We start from the raw sequence: 17,370 nt of genomic DNA on the forward strand, positions 1-17,370 counted from the left end.
GACAAATCTTTAAATCACCAGTGTTAAGACATAAGGTGTAAGTTATTTATTACTGCACTACTATTACTCAATTCATAGATCTTATGGATTTATAAATATGTAAGCTTCCTAGGAAAGAAAAAAATTAGTTTGAGGCCTGTTACTATAAAAGATGAGAGAAGTATCTTAAATGACAACAAAGAAACCTCCTAACTTTCTTCTACTGACCAGCATGAAACCCGTTGATACTACATTCACTGGGGCGCCCAACCTGCAGCCTGAGGCAGCCCAGCAAGGCTGGGAGTGTGGCCCAACATCTACTTAAAATTTTATTCTACTGAAAACATCATGAGGGTTCTTTTGTGTGTTTAAATGTCACAATGTGTTTAATGCGTGGCCGAAGGCAACGCCTCTTTTTCCAGTGTGGCCCAGAGATGCCAAAACATTGGACACCCCTGCAAAACTGTAATAGGCTCCATACAGCCTGTGCTCAGGGAAGGTATCTCGTATTCTCCAAATCTTTATTTTGAGTAGCAGTCTCATCCACATATTCTGAACTAACTTTCAAAAAGGACTCTTTTCACTGACTTCCAAACTGGTCAACAGAATTGTATTAAACCTATTAAAATCCACGCTATTTCTAGTGCTTTATACGCCAGTTTGAATAGCTGGCCAGGGAGATGGCGGAAAAGGCCGATACTTCTACCTTCATGATGTCGAGGCGCTCCTCGTCACAGCGCACGAACACAGAGGAAGAGGATGACAGGGGCAGCGAGGTGGACAGGGTCACGGCTTCCTGTGCGAGGCGGCGGGCTCGGGCAGCGCTGTTCGCATCATTTGCATTTTTCACCTGAGACATGTAGTGGTAATTTATTTTAAAACCCAACTTCCCATCTTCATCTTCAGAAACCATCTCAAATGTATCTAGAAAGAGAGAGAAAAATAAAAAAGAACCAAAATGAAGAATAGTAGCTACAGTGACAAAAGTCACAAATAAATCATCAGCCCTTCTACTCAAAATGGAGAGGATTCCAAGGGAAGGAACAGCAAACTATAAATCTTTATGTAACATCTATTGCTTCATGGATGGAATATGGAATGGAAGCAAAAACAGGAGATGATTAATTGTTCACTTACTTATTTAAATCCTCATCTAAGGATATGCCTATTGACTTAGAGAGAGAGGAAGGGATGTTTCCCTTTAAAGAAAGAAACATGAATGGCTGCCTCCCATCTGAGCCCCAACTGCGGGCTGAACCTGCAGCTTTTTGGTGTTTGGGATGACACTCTAACCAACTGTGCACCTAGGCATTTTTAATCTACGGTGTGGAAACGCTGGTAGATTATATCAAGTAGCTCAACAACAATACAAAGCAGTAGATAATTTATTCTTGAAAAGACCAGTATATAAGATTTTAAGTGAAATAATTTAGAAATGCCAAAAAGTTTTCTCATTATATTTCATTTTTTAAAAACAGACTGTCTTTGGGGATGGACTCACATGAATAAGTATGAAGGACACATGGACAATAACTAAGACGGGGGGCGGAGATGGGAGGGGGTGGGGAGCACTGGGGGGGTGCAGGGCTGGGAATACAAGAAAGAAAACTGTACTTGAACAAAAGTTAAAAAAAAAAACAAAAAACACCAGACTGTCTTTACACACACACACACACACACACACACACACACACACACAGGCTCCCTCAGAAGTAATACCTGCTTGTTCTGAGTGTGGTTGGTAGGACACATGAATGTCTCCCATGACATGGACAGGAATTTGAACATTTCACCTAAAATGTCACATGGTGTGCTTGAGTGTAATATTGTTATGCTATACAATGACATGCTTATAATTTTGCAATAAAAGATTCTGTCATTAAAAAGGGGGTGTTATTTGCGCTGGACCCTGTATATTGTATTTGAACTGATTTCAAAAATCAGAAATGCCAGGCTGAAGCTTACTCTTGTATCACTCCTGGAATTCAAGTTAATAGAATAGAAGATTATTAATTTAACTACTTCAACCAAATAAAATTAATGGGCTCATTACTAACCATTTATTTAGGGAGATTAAGAATTTCTTATTCTTTATTTATAAGCTATGATACCATAGAAAAAAAAGAGTTGAACTTTATCTGCAATTCAGATTAACCCTACCCTACCAATGCATTAAGATAAAGATATTTAAATAAAGTATAACAGTAAACCAAAACCACTCACTAGGGCAAATACTGCCATTAGAAGCAATGATAACTTTGATCTTGTGTTCGTATGTCTCTAAGTGTATGGAGAAACATGAGTGCTGCGTTAACAATCGGCATTATCATAAAAATTTACAAACAACTTTCTTAGCACCAGGTTCTAGCCTAGGCTACTTGGGCTCAACGATAAACAGGAAACCATATCCGCCTCCAAAGAGCTTACAGTCCAGCCAAAAGGGCAAGGGCTGGAAGGAGCGCCACACGTCTGTGCACAGCTGCGTTTACGAGTGAGTGCCAGTCTTTCACTAACCTTTCAGTTCATTTCCTGTAGAAACGATCACCAATTCTGTACAATTAGAATCTAATTTAAGAAGCAAATTTCCTTTGAATCTTATAAACGGCAAACACCAGACACAAAGGTAAGCCCATTCCCTTCTCTGGAGGAAAACTCTGATATCACCTCTCTACAACGGGACAGGGCCTACTAATACCAAAGTTTTATCAGTGTGGTCAATCAAAGATAATGACTAGTTGCTAAAAATGTACATCCTGTTTGACTCCCTATTAATCTCTCGTAAGGAAATAATAATCATGGATGTGAACAAATCTCTATATGCAGTGATGGCCATTGAGGTGTTTGCTGCATGTTATTGAAAAACTGGAAACAACTTAAAGGTCCAGTTATTGATAAACAAGTGACATTCTATCATACGATGGAATGAACATTAGACAGTCGATAAATCAAACAGTATAAGAATCATGACATTAGAAAATGTTTGTTACATAAGGTAGAAAATATAGTTTATTTTTAATAAAAAGCTAAAGAGAAAATATGTATTTTTCCTTTATTACTTTAAAAGTCACTGGGTAGCGAAACTCACTGCGTTTAAAGTAACATCCACCTTGGATAATTTCTGGTTCTCTTTGCTATGACAGAGCCTTTCCGGATGGCTCACATTCATCAAGCGCTATGACATAAGACTCTGAATTTCAGACATAGCCCAGCTGGGTGAGTGTTCTAGGAACCCATCAGTATCAGTGTACCAGCTGGTGTTATTGTGAGAGGCTGTTTTTGGCCCCAGCGATTTTTTTTTCCTGAAGACTCAATGTGCTTGCCCATTTCATGATGGGTGATTTACAAGTGCACCTGTCCACCCTGCACTGAGTGTTCAGCAGTTTTTGACCAAAAACGGCATGTGCCCTGTGCCCCACCCACCTTATTCCCTCCCCCACCCCCCAGCAAAAAAAAGCACTCAAAGGGAAATGGTTTGCCCATGTGCAAGAGGTGAAACCCAAAAAGGCAAGAAGCACTAACAGGCATCAAAATCAATGAGTTCAAAAACTGCTTTGAGCAGTGGAAAAAACACCTTGATAGGTGTATTGCGTCAAATGGAGAGTACTTTGAAGAATTTTTATAAATGAATTCCAGGGTTTTTTGGGTGTCGCTCCCTCATAAACTGAGGTTTCAAAGACAGCATGACCAAAATGTACAATTTCTGACTCCTACTTTAGTGTCCTTTTTAATACAATCAAAGTCCTTTGGGCTGGTTCTAAAGGATGGAAAAGAAGCGCAGATGGTCATAGTTAATAATGCTCACTGAAATCTGGAATTCTAGTGTTTATTTTTAAACCAGCACCTTATGAGGGATGCTGATAAAATCTTTTCATCAGTTCTTACTTGCCCACAGTTGTGAAATGGGAAAGGATACGAGTGAACTACATTTTTCAAAGGTCAATCTCACGGAATTCTAAAATGGTAACAGTAACACACTTAATTCACAGTCCCAGGGCTTGGCTGCCCCAGGACCAGGATATACAGAAAAGAAGTTTGTTACACATCTGACTTTGTCTCTTCTAGGTTTACATTGAACCATGATTTCCAAATATAACTATAAATACAGCTATGAATTCTAAAAAAGATGATTGTGTGTGTGTGTAGAGAGCGAGTATGAATAATTCATGGTCCAAGCAAGTTTTAAAATCTTTAGTTTACAGGAACATATTTCAATAGCACTATTAAAAAATGTGAAATGAAATATAAAGAAATGAAGCTTAAAATTTGAACTTACCGAACTGTAATCTCTTCATAACAGCCTCATATTTTTCTTCAAGTGATTTCAATACGGATAGAGGTTTGGGTTTCATAACCACCTTCTTTGAATATTCACCTAGTTTTTTTTCTGTTAATTTTAGAAGATTAAAACAACAACAATAAAAACAATTAATTTCCAGAGGTCAGATTCTGAATTCCAAAAAAAATTAATTTCTTCACAATCATCTTCCTACTGTACCACTTTAAGAATAAATTTATTTTTTTTCATAAACATAATATGGCTAAAAAAGACACCAATGTTAAAATTTAAATTCTTAAAATGGTAATTAGGTTTTATCCATTTAGGAAAAAGCAGCAAAAGTGAAACAGATAATGAATGCAAAGTCATTTATATCCTCTACTGCTATTACATGGAAATATCAATTTTAACTAAATTCTAACACATTTTGGGGTACCTCTTGGCACATGCCCCCCAACTGGGGACCTGGCTAAACCCAAGCATATGCTCTGACTGGGAATCGGACCAGCGACCTTTCAGTTGGCAGGCGGAGGTTCAATCCACTGAGCCGTACGAGCGAGGGCTCACACACAGTCTCAATGTGCTGTTTTCTATCTACTACAATGGCATTTTTCAAGTTCATGACTTTCAATGAGAAAAAAACCTTATGATGCATGCTCAGCCTACAAAATTTAGTGTTAGCAATCATACAGGGTAGATAAATATTTTACAATTAAAGATTACTGAAATAATTAACTTGAAAACCTGACAGAACAAGATTTTAAGTAAATGAACTTGCTTGAAACACCATTAATGTAGAGGAAAGAGAAAGGCAGTTTTCAGTAAGTAAATGAAAAAAAAACATCTTTGAAAAAAAACATCTTTGATCAAATAAAAAGCAGCGTAAGAGAAACAGAATTATACCTTGATTTGCTTGCCTCAAACTAGTCGTGGCTGCAGACACGATCTCAGCCGTCTTTTGGATATCCGGGACCAAGAGAGTCAGTCCTTCCGGTTCTTGATCAGATGCATCTGGCTTTACACCTGTTTTCGCATTCTCTCTTTTAGATCTGAAAAAATGTTAATATGGAAAAAGGGAAAGAAATTAAGATTTTAGGGTTGAAAAATAAACACCTCCTCAAGTCAATAATAGTGGTTAGAAATCAAAATGATAATGTGCATTTCATTTGACACACATACAGTGTATATCAGGGATAGTTTAAATTAGATTACTGCTTCTGAAACTATAAGATAATGCCTAGCTAGCACAATAAGTAATGTTTTGGGTAGGTTTTCCCCTCAAAGGTAAGAAGGAAACAAGAGATAAACACTGTAGAAATGCCATGGTGTTAAAAAGACCCAGATATATGATGTGTCCTCGGATCCACGCCTTTAAAAACATGGTAATTATAAATACCTAGAAATAAAGAAATCACTTCTATGTCTAAAAGTCACAGATACCTGTCCCATCTTTAAGATCTGGGAATCAAAGAACCGAATATACTTTTAAATTTCATTATCGATATATTTCACTCACAGTTTATTAATATTCCTGAGGGGGTAAAAGAACTATTCCAGAAGGCTCACTGTTGTATCTTAAGAAAATGTGCTTCCATGTACCAAAACCTAATATGAACACTAAGTTCTAGAGCGTAATCATTGAAAAGATAATCCTCTATTATTCCCTGTTCAGGGTCTAAAATGTACCCAACCTTCCATAAAACTGGGTATCATAACAGGATGTGTTACAGCAAGGTTTCCGTGCACAAGGCGTCAAAATGTTTCCGTAAATTTTCTAGATGAATGCAGTATTACTTCACCACCAGACTCACTGGAAACTAAGTATCAATGGCCTTTTTTCTATTTCAATTCTTGGCAATAATAAACATTACACTTACTGCTTAGATGCTAAAAATCTACACCTTTGTAAATTCATTACTAAATACCTTAAAACAAATGAAAACCACACATAAATAAGCATGTTTAAAATATTTATGTTAATGTATGATCTAAACTACATATCACTTATTTTTCTAGTTATATACCTACCGACAAAATGACTGGGCTATTTTTGGTTTGGCCAAAAATTGTTTGGTCTTTCCCATATGATGGCTCTAGTAGCACTTAGTTGTCTTTCACTTCATTCGAAACCCTTGGTTAGATTGTACTGTGACAGCTGTCATATCGGCGTGCATTAAAAACAAACTTACTGAATTTGGTGAATTTTTGTGTAGCCTGTTTAGTATTGAAGATGGGGAAAAAAAGCAACATTTTTGGAATATTATGCTTTATTATTTCAATAAAGGTAAAAAATGCAACTGAAACTCAAAAAAAAGGTGTGTGCAGTACACAGGGAATGTACGGTAAGTGACTGAAGGTGTAACAGTGGTCTGCGGAGTTTTATGGGTGAGAATTCCTGCTGGATGGTGCTCCACTGTCCAGAAGAGCAGACAGGAATCAAGTCGAGACACTGAGAATAATCAAACGTTACACCATGTGGGAGAGAGCCAACATACTCAAAATATCCAAATCAATAAAGTTATTGGTGAAAATGAAAAATGTGTCTTTTATCTTACAAAAAAAAACTAAACAGACTTTTTGGCCAGCCCACAAAGTGGGCGTGGATCCTTCGAGAACTATGAAAGGCTAACAGACGGTGGAAGAGTCCTTAACAAAATCTATGTTATCTATTCCCAAATGAGCTATTCTTTACCACAAAGACAAAACTCTGCTCAGAAAGTAACAGGTAAATTAAGAAGAGCCCATCAGCAGGTAGCCAGGGTAAACAGACAATGTTATGCGTGTGCTTTGAACCGGCTCTCATGGTGTCCAAAGGTGCTCCTAACTATGAGGTACCTACTCCCTCACTGGGCAAGATGCTTTACCCAAAGACGCATACTGTGTGTCACCGTGTTATTGCCTCTGCAACACGCTTATCACTTCTGCTCCTACACTCTCTTCTCACCTTTCTTGAGATATAGAGAACACATGGCCAACTTTCTTTTGTCACTCAAGATCCGCATGTTAGACAGGATACTGCGTACCATTTTAATCACCAACTTCTCTATGTGGAGGTGCATATAAACATGTACGTTTGCATATGTGTGTAAGAAAAATATAGTGAATGTTTCAAAATTGAAATACTAGATATTTACTGCATCCTTTATAGCTATGAAATAAATTTGAGACTGTAGTTTAATAGCAATTCTGAGAATTCTTAATAAAGATATGATCCTGCAAGTCAAGCTCAGAGTTTCAACTTGAGTGCCTACCAAGAGCTGTTCACAATCAGCATCAAACACTGACAATCATAAAAGTGTGTAAGCTGCTGGACAGCACCCCCTTTTATTTGTAAGGACTCACTCTCTTTAACTACAAATAATTCTCTACCTTAACACTAGCCTTAAAAAATTCTTAAGTTACTGGACCACTGAACTGTAATATGAAAACAACAGTAAGCAGTTTGAGAAAACAGAAGAGTTATGGATATAACTGTAAAAGATGGTTTCCTAGAATCAATCAGTTGATCCACTGTACTCTCAAATAAAGATTTTACTTAAATATATCTTGCCAAACGGTGAAGGAAGATATGGGAGTGAGGCTTGTTTTCCAGAACTAAGATATTTTTATCCTGAAGAAACAGGAACCTCTAGCGGGGAAGAACAAATTGTATTAATGCAATTTAAGGTAAGTTACCCTGGAAAACTACTGATTCTAAACTTCAAGCCCTCGTCATGAATACCAATTTCCTAATTCCAGTTTTTGAAAGATGATTATAGGAGAAACCCCTACAATGAAAACAGTGCAAATAATCAGGATGGTAAATTCCACGACTTTTTGACAGCAAAATTTTTAAAAAGTGCAAAAAATCCCATTTAAAAAATACTATTTTTGTGTAAAATAAATGATCATGTACATCTCGTCTTGAAGACAATGGTTCAATCATAAAGCCGACAGACCTTAGATGTTTACAACCAGGTTCTAATGAGAAGTTTTTACGTGGATAGCCTTTTTTGGAAAAAACATTCAGGGAGTAAAAACAGATATCTCCAAAAGGAGATTAGCTCAGATACATGAAGAACACACACTACCTGCCTAAGGAAGACTACACCTGGTCACGGCCTGACATTAAACTGTAGCCAGCGGTCTCTCTTTTACGGAAGTTGCAGGTTACTGTCAACCCATATGTAGGCCCAGCTCATGAAAAAAGGCCATACCTTAGCTCACATCCTGAAGTCTGTGTGAAAAGCTATTTGAGTTCAAGGCACCTAGCTGGAAGTAGGTCTCTGAGACTGACAATGGATCCAACATGGTAAAAGCAATCAGCGACGGCCGCTACCATGGTATCCGCTGCTTTGTGCATACGTTGAATCTGGTTGTGATCACTGCCCTGAAGAAATACGAGGAATCAACTGAAGTTTCTACTATTGCACAGAATTATCTGCAAACATTTTCCACTATGCTGTGAATTCCAGCTAACAGCTAACAAATTAAGAATAGTTTGGCTTTGTGACATATAATCTGAACTAGGATGTGAGCAAAATGGGCAAAACTTTCTTGAAAAAACAAAAGGGGAAAAACCCATAACTCAACATTCAGTTACATTCAACTGCCTCTGCTAATACTATCATCCAAATAAAGATGGATATTTGTAAGACTAAATACAAAATATCAGAATCTGTTCTTTTTTCATCTCTAAACTGAAAACAGCTTAATGTAGCTATTTTCTTAGAAGAGTATTTAAAAAGACCACTTCAACACTGCACTAATTCGAAAGTCAAAACTGTCCCACGGTTGAAATGAACATTCAACAGGCAGAGCCACACTGAAGAAGCACTCTGGAGACGACACACTGAAATGTCCAGATTCGGAATTATTACAAATTAGCACCTTAGAGGAAGATTCTACAACTATAGGAGAATGAAGGTTCTACATTTATCTATAAAACAATGTGTCACATTGTACTTCACAGTTCTAAAGCTCTTTGCTAAGAATTATGGCTTAATATAAATTAAAATTAAAAGTAAATTATTTTTTAAAAGATTACTGTGAAGAATTATTTGCTTCTCACGTCTCCATAAAACATGAAATGGTTACTGAAATGCACCAGTAGTAAATGGGCAAAGACCTCTATAAAATGAATGTTTTGGAAATTAGTTTAAAGCTTAGTTTTTAACTCCAGATTCCCTTTTGTTTTTACTTAACTTTTTTTCAAACAAAACTGCCAGTTTTTCTTTTCAATATCGTTTAAATAAAAGTTGGAAATGAAATCCTCCTTGTCTTGGGAATCATTAATAAGCAGTATGAGAAAAGAAAATACTCAAACAGAGGTATGAGAAGCCTTTGAAAATAAAACCTTAATTTCTAGATCAGATTAAAACAGTAACTTTCAGGTCAGACTAACTATCATAAGACATAATGAAAGTGCCGTGTGCAGTGAAGTTGCCCAAGTCACGTGCTTCGCCAAGGGGCAACCCAACTGAGCAGGGCTCTAAGACAAATGTTGGCACTGCTATCTCCAGCACCAAGTCACAGGTTGATGCTGAACTTATTCGAGATCACCCAAAGCAAAAACAAACGAAAAAGAAACCTAAAAACCATATGGTGACCACCAATGAATCTTTGCTAACAAATCAGGCCCTTTTCATTCTGTAGGTTTTGAAAGGCAGAGAAAAGAGGAGAAACTAGGAAACGTTCTTCCAACTAAAAGTAGGACTGGAACTGAATTCTTTCTTAACTGATTGAAGCCCAAATAATGAGCTTCAGGGAGTTAAAATATAAGAGTTTGACAGAAAATATACCTTTGAAGTAGGTCAACTAATCTTATTGCTCCGTTGGATAAAAAGGAATTGGGTACGTATTCTAAATATGTTTTAAAATATGCTAACCCTTGCATCAGAAAGATGCTTCAAGACAGCTAAAGGAAATGGCAATAAAGAACGCTTGCTTTGCCCCTGTTACAGAGGAGCTCACTGTCCAGAACACCTTACACTCACAGTCATTTCTATCGGGTCCTTATAATCAATTAAGACCATGTGACAGCAACTCCCTCTTTCAGATTCTTGGTGAAACTCTCATATACCAAATATGATTACTTCCCTACTGGCGTCCATCAGGAAAGGACTGCATAAAAGATCAGAGACAAAATAATTGCCTTTGTTCTTGTTCCAAGGAAGATGTAAGTGTCACACTTACTCAGTGAAACCAAACTACTAAGGCTGCAGCTTGACTACATTTTGGTACGACACAGGTTGGAACGGCCAGCAGATCAATTGCACCAGGACTGGTACGTGAAATAAAGGTAGGGGGTCACGTCTTCACAAAGTGATTATTTTGTGAGCTGATAAATTTTCACACTACACCAGAGATTTTCAACCAGTGTTTCAGCAAGAAGTTTTTAAACATGCGATACCTGACTATTGCATGTTTAAAAAATTCCTTCAGTTTTCAATTATGAAAATTGTCTGGATTATTTGATCATATTAATAAAATCCAATTATTGTATTTAGTCAGGGGCACTGACCTCTTTTCCTATGGATTGTCAAATAAAAAAATGACAACAGCCAACACAACAATAGCTGGCTGATATGAATAAATCAAAGCAATAACTATTTGGTTGGTCAGATCAGCAAAAACTGTATTTTCTGGTGTGCCAGGGAGTTTTAGTAAACAGTTTACATGGGCCATGAGATGAAAAGGTTGAAAACCACTGCAGTGGACAAATGTATTTCAGTTCAACTGGAAACAATACGTGTTACCCACACCACAGATCCCTTTGTTAACAGAGATAACTGAGTTGATCAAGTTCTTTTATATAATCCTCACCCGAGGACATGCTTATTGATTTTATTTTTTTGAGAGAGAGGTGAAAAGAGGGCAAGAAACATTGCTCTGAGAAACATGCACTGATCAGTTACCTTTCGCAGGTGCCCCAAGGGGGACTGAACCTGCAACCTTGGCACTGTTCTGGTGGGGAATCGAACCCACAACCATAAGATCTTTTTGTTTCTAAGAGTCTAAAATAAAATGTTGGTCATAACTGATCATAAGGCAGTTATTTCTACTTATTCTTTAAATATCAAGTATTATTGCTATATAAACGCAAATTTCTCCTTGAAAGGGGGTTAAAGATATTAGAAATATAATGTGTATAAAGATAGCAATAAAATATGGGAGGATAGAAACCAAGGTGTGTAGGGAAGTGGGGAGAGGTTTCTTCTAGCAACACAAAGGAAATAATTTTGTCACTAAGACATTGCCCTAATCTATGCAAGTATATACCAAATCAGCTTGAAGACAGTACAGAAAACTACATACAGCAATATCTAAGACATTTCCAGAAGAATGGTGTTATTAATTCTATCGAGGAAGAAAAACATCAAACAACTAAAGCTGACTTACTCCTCATTTAAGTGAATGATTTGCTACCTATAGACCATGAAACAATGAGGTTTAGGTTTACTTTAGTAATCAAGTAATGATCACTTAGGCACAACTCAATTTGTTTATATTTGTAAAATGCATCTACTGTTAAAGGACTTGACGGATATTAAACTTAAACAGTGTTTCCCAAAGTATAAGCAAACATCCGTGGTGATTAGACATGCTATCGGGTAACTGCACTGAACAGTGAGCACGCTGGTCTCTTTCCAGCGTAAAGGTCTTGGTGCTCCTTCGGCGGTTCTTTGGCATTTGATAAACCATCCCTTCCAATGCATAAAACAGGCTTAGAGTCAGAGGCTATTTTTATTTTAGCTTATTCACTTTTTTAAAAGATTTTATTTTTGATTTTTACAATTTTATTTATTCATTTTTTAGAGAGAGGGGAAGAGAGGGGGAAAGAGAGGGATAAAAACTCCGATGCACAAGAGAAACATCAATTTATTGCTTCTTGCCAGCCTGGGAATTGAACTGGCAACCCTTAAGATCACAAGCCGACACTCAATCCCCTGAGCCACACGAGCTAGGGCTTAATTTTTAGAGAAGGGGGAAGGGCGTGAGAAAGACAGAGAAACATCCATAGGCTGCCCCCTCCAGGCCCCCACCTGGAGACCTGGCCGGGACGCAGGCGTGGGGCCTGGCTGGTCTGCAGGACGATGCCCAACCCGATGAGCCCCACTAGTCCGGGCTTAGTTGGTTCAGGTTACACTTATCTCTGTTCATGGCAAGAGATACTGGTTCTTCTGATATGGCAATAGTTTGAAGTTTCTTCTTTAAAGAAAAGTTTTTTTAAAAAAAAGTCAGTTGATCAAAAGAAAAGATTCTAACAATAGCACAGGTGAAATATCTGAAAATTCTTCCCTATAAATACTGAAGCTCTTACCCTGATGAGGAATTTCTACCAAAAAATTTTTTCTTCAGTTTTCAATTATGAAAATTATTTGGATTATTTGATCATATTAATAAAATCCAATTATTGTATGAGCACTCTCTTTAGATTTAGATAAACTTAAAATACCATATTTTGCATGTATGATGAGCACATTATATATAGGATTATTATACCCATGTATAATGCACATCCCTATTTTTCCCCCAAAAACTTGGGCAAAAAGCACACATTATACATGGCAAAATATGGTAATATAGATAAAAGTCTCCAGAAAAGTTTTATCCAAGGCCTACTTACTACCATACAAGCTTTCCACATCTACAACTTGAGCTGAGTAAAGCTCTAAGAAAATAGTAGAGAAATGTATGGACACATACGTAGTCTCACCTTGTCACTCCGAACCTTAAAATCAAGTCTCTGCTAATGACTGAACTTCTGGAAAGCCAAAGATGAGAGTTTTCTATCATCTTTTCATTATGAGAGTACAATAACCTATTAAGATTAGTCTTGAGAAACGTCTGCCTGGGGTTACAGACTTCAGGTTCTTGTATGTGAACAGAGGAAACAGTGCTCCAGGAACCAATTAGGCTACAGCATTGGCACTCGGCTGGAGATCCGCAGGAAAGCCTGCAGCTGCCGGCATAAACACATGGGCTGAATGATGCAGTTAGTAAGTTCTGTGAAGCCTGATTTGCATGCTTGCTTTTTTAAGTCAAATGGCTGGCACATAAAATATATTTCTACCTAGAAACTAATTTTCAATTTAAATCCACAATACAAGAGCAAGAATGGTATAATGACCTCAGACCCTCAGTTCCCAGAAACGGCAGAAAGGAAGCAGGTCACACACCCCTGCTGCTGAGACGGAAAGGATGAAAATCTCTCCCACGGAGGTTTGCCTTGGTCCAACTCCCACCCCAGCCATTCAGCTGCACTGCTGAAAACCTGGCAGTGGCTCATCCCCACTACAACTTCTAGGCCCCCCTCTTTATGGCCTCATCTCTTACCCCAACCTCCCACCCACACCACATCCAGACACACAGCTTGTTTAGGGTCCCTGAATACGTGATGCTTTCTCTTACTGCCAACATGATTCCTGCAGCCTAGTACACCAGCCCCTACTCCTTCATTTAGCTAGTGCCTACTTAATTCTCAGGTCTCCAAATCTGGGCTGACTCTCCAATAACATCTTCTACTTCTAATACACCACAAATTGTGCTAATAAAACTGCCTAGTAATTACTTCCACCATTTGCCAATCCCTCATAAAAAGGATGCAATTTTCTTGTTAGGCTCCCATGAACATCTAATCAATGTTAAATGAACCAATCAGTCATGCTCTTGTGACCATGACAGATCTCACCTATCTAAAAAGAATCAGAAATTTCTTTTTTTAAAAGATTTTTATTTATTTATCTTTAGAGGGGAAGAGAAGGAGAGAAGTATCAATGTACGGTTGCCTCTCATGAGTCCCCTGCAGGGAACTGGCCTGCAACCCAGGCATGTGCCCTGACTGGGAATCGAACCGCAATCCTCTGACTCGCAGGCCTGTGCTCAATCCACTGAGCTACACCAGCCAGGGCTAGGAATCAGAAATTTCTAATGCACAAATTAGCTAAAAGCAAAGTCCAGGATCTGCCTTTTCAGCTTTAAAAGAATTTTTATGTATCCATATTTAGAGAGACGGGAATGGAAGGAGGTAGAGAGGGAGAGAAACACTGATCTGCTGCCTCTTTCACAGGCCCTGATAGGAGACCAAACAGTAATGTGCCCTGACTGGGAATCAAACCGGTGACCCTTCACTTTGCAGGATGACACCCAACCAACTGAGCCACACTGGCCAGTGACTTTTCATCTTCTTAGCGATAGCTTCTACTTCCTCTGTCAGAAGGTTTCAGTCTTGGGGGAGAGTCAAATATCCTTCATTGTTTGATCTTGAGATCCAGTTTGGTTAGGTTTAGAAAATGGCCTCAAGATAGGATAATCTCAATTACATTATTCCCACCAGCAAAAGTAAACAAGTTCTTTATACTTGGGCAGAGAGATAAAAATTGTAAGTATACACAGAAGAAATAACTTTAATGCAAATCACTGTATGTAACCACAATCATCACTTAGACATCTGCAGAACACTGTATTCTGCCATGTATGATGCGTTTCCATGTACACTGTGCACCCATGTTTTGCAGGCATTATACACAGATTATTATACCACCCATGGTATGTGATCATTATAGCCATGTATAATACATACCCTAATTTTTCCCTCAAAAATGTGGGTCAAAAGGTGCATTATACACAGCAAAATACAGTATATAGCAAATCTGTTTCCTCTAAGATGACCAAAGAATTAAATATACTAAAACCTCATTTGAAGAGAAAACACTACATGCCTTTTGGGTATGCCTGGTTAAAAAGTAAGTAACCAATGAGAGATAAGTTAACAAGCGAAGAAAACATAAGGCAGTAAGGCGTATGAACTAGCAGTCGCTCTGTCTTACTCTGAAGAAATCCTCACACTAAATAGGCGGACTTTGTTCACACTTACCTTGCCTACTAAGAGTACAAAGACAAAACTACCATAAAACTGTTCTAAGTGCTGGGGTAAACCGACACACTATTTTAAAACTGTAACTCCCAATCCTGACAAAGCACGAAAGCATATGCCGTGAGATAATGATACATAGACAAGGCATACCGGACTTGGGAAACACAGCAGGCAGGGAGCTGGGAGAGTCTACACGTTGAACCAGTTTTAAAATTGAACTTAGGCCAATTTCTGTGGGGATGGAAACTGTAGGAAATTGGACTCTATTGTTCACTTTATATCAGTTTTAATATATTGAAAATATGAGATATACATATTAAGTCTTGAAAGGCTGGGAAAAATAGATTTTACCCTCTCTCTGTATTGAGAAGTGAATTCTCAATGTGCCAAAACATAAAAGGAAAGTAGGGATGGCATACTGCGTTTGTCTTTGCTGGTTTCTTAACGGTGGCATATCATACAACAAATACCACGTGGGACCTGAACTGATCAGCACACTCAAATTCTAACACGAAAGTCACAAGGAGAGGCCCTGGTCAGGTCCCTCAGATGGTGAGAGCGCTGTCCCCAATGCCTTAAGTTACAGGAGTGTTTCTTTGTCACTAAAATAAAGCCGTTGTCAGAAATAGTTACTGCACAGGGTAACGTGAAGCAGAAATAACAAAAATGAGCTCTGTGAACAGTCGCTACAACTTTTAGGTGCACATTTCGTTGCTACAAAACTTAGAAGTTTGTAGTGTCATTTTTTTTCTTGTTGAAGTAAGAAGAAAGAATGTGAAGAAGAATTTTTTCCAGGTAACCAAGTAGAAAAATGAAGACTGCCAATTAAATAAAATTCAGTTATCCTCTACCTAAAATTAAATGTTTATGGTAATTAATGCATGTATACAGAAGTCAAGTTTACTTTTAAAAAATTATACCACATGTTATTTGAACAGAAAATACATTAATTTAAGAAAAGCAACAAAAAGGGCACTCTAGGTGAAAAAAATTCCATGCACTGCAATAAACATCTATAATTAACTTAGAATTCAATATACTAGGAGTACATTTTGCAGGCTCACATTGAAATTACAGCATAAGGAAATACACAGTATAGGAAAAGTTATCATATTTGAATGGCATTATTTGACATTTATAACACCACAAATTTGTGATTTTTTAAAAGCAGAGATAATTATAACAATAATCCAAATCTTTACACAATTTTTCATCTAAGAAATAAAATATTTGTGAGGGAAAAACACTCAAGGTTTCACAAATTTTTAATTTTTAGTTATGAACTACTCAAAACACAAATATAAGGCACATAAACATGGGAAATTTTCCCTTAAAAATACACAAGGGCAATTTTAAAACTGTATATATTATGTTAATTGCTTTGTCAGAAACTATGTTTCTTGTACAGAGTAAGGAATACAAATGGCCAGGGCAGTGAATGGAATGCTTAATTAGACATTTCTCAATGAAACAGTAGTTCAATTAGAAAACTAGGAACTTTAGTTCAATTATGGTACCACACTACTTTTATATAATCATGTTGGCTGCCTAGGTTATCATTTAGAAATATTTTAGCCACAATAAAGGATGAAATTAAATATAACACTATCATCTTTTCTACAACAGAAATAAATCTCAGACCATCAAAGAAAATATACTTTTACATTTTCATTCCCTGGTAAAACAGTAGTATAAACATACAGCTTTTTATATCTCTACCAACTGGTTCTTAGTTAATCTCATCACTAACTTAGGATTCTCCTGTCTGGAAGTGAGCCACTAGTTTTGAAAGCGACAATGACAGCAACATAAACTAAAAGCGACAATGACAGCAACATAAACTAGTAGAGTCGGGACTGTGTGAGCAGCTGACTTCTCTCTGAAAGGTAAAGACTGACAAATACTATCCCTCCGGTGACTGATTCTAACTTTATTTGACGTATATCATTATTCTCAAATTTTAGGTTTTTGAAGAATAAGAGAGAAGAGGTAGAGCAAATATATTACAATGACAGAAAAGATATTAATTGACTCAAAAGGCCATTGACGAAGGAATAAACTTCTATTGGCAATATAAATGACTTAATCAGAAGTAGGCCATTTAAAATTAGCAAACCACTGAATAGACTTCTGCTAAGAGACAATTTTTACTAGGTTATATTTTAAAAGAGTTTTTGATAACAGAACTTATCACCTGAATCTAGTGAGCTATAAACTAAAACCAGAGTATAATTTAAAAATTCAATTCTCCATGAGA

The 17,370-nt window shown here is 37.3% G+C and overlaps 1 protein-coding gene across 11 annotated transcripts in view; it reads right to left on the reverse strand.

The window, feature by feature from the left end:
• Nucleotides 1–17,370, reverse strand: part of BIRC6 (baculoviral IAP repeat containing 6) — a 201,689-nt gene that overhangs the window by 14,223 nt on the left and 170,096 nt on the right. For 10 of the 11 annotated variants that reach the window (XM_037066615.1, XM_037066618.1, XM_037066614.1 and 7 more), the window contains exons 67-69: nucleotides 5,159–5,304; nucleotides 4,253–4,363; nucleotides 686–903 (exon numbers count right to left, since the gene is read on the reverse strand). In XM_037066615.1, the coding sequence (XP_036922510.1) occupies nucleotides 686–903; nucleotides 4,253–4,363; nucleotides 5,159–5,304 (475 nt within the window). Of the gene's footprint in view, nucleotides 1–685; nucleotides 904–4,252; nucleotides 4,364–5,158; nucleotides 5,305–8,451; nucleotides 8,625–17,370 lie in introns of those variants that run through there. The other variant, XR_005069536.1, reaches the window with a different exon arrangement.

Source organism: Sturnira hondurensis, unplaced genomic scaffold, assembly GCF_014824575.4.
Source record: "Sturnira hondurensis isolate 20B ecotype Veracruz unplaced genomic scaffold, ASM1482457v3 Scaffold0016663, whole genome shotgun sequence".
Classification (NCBI taxonomy): Eukaryota; Metazoa; Chordata; class Mammalia; order Chiroptera; family Phyllostomidae; genus Sturnira; species Sturnira hondurensis.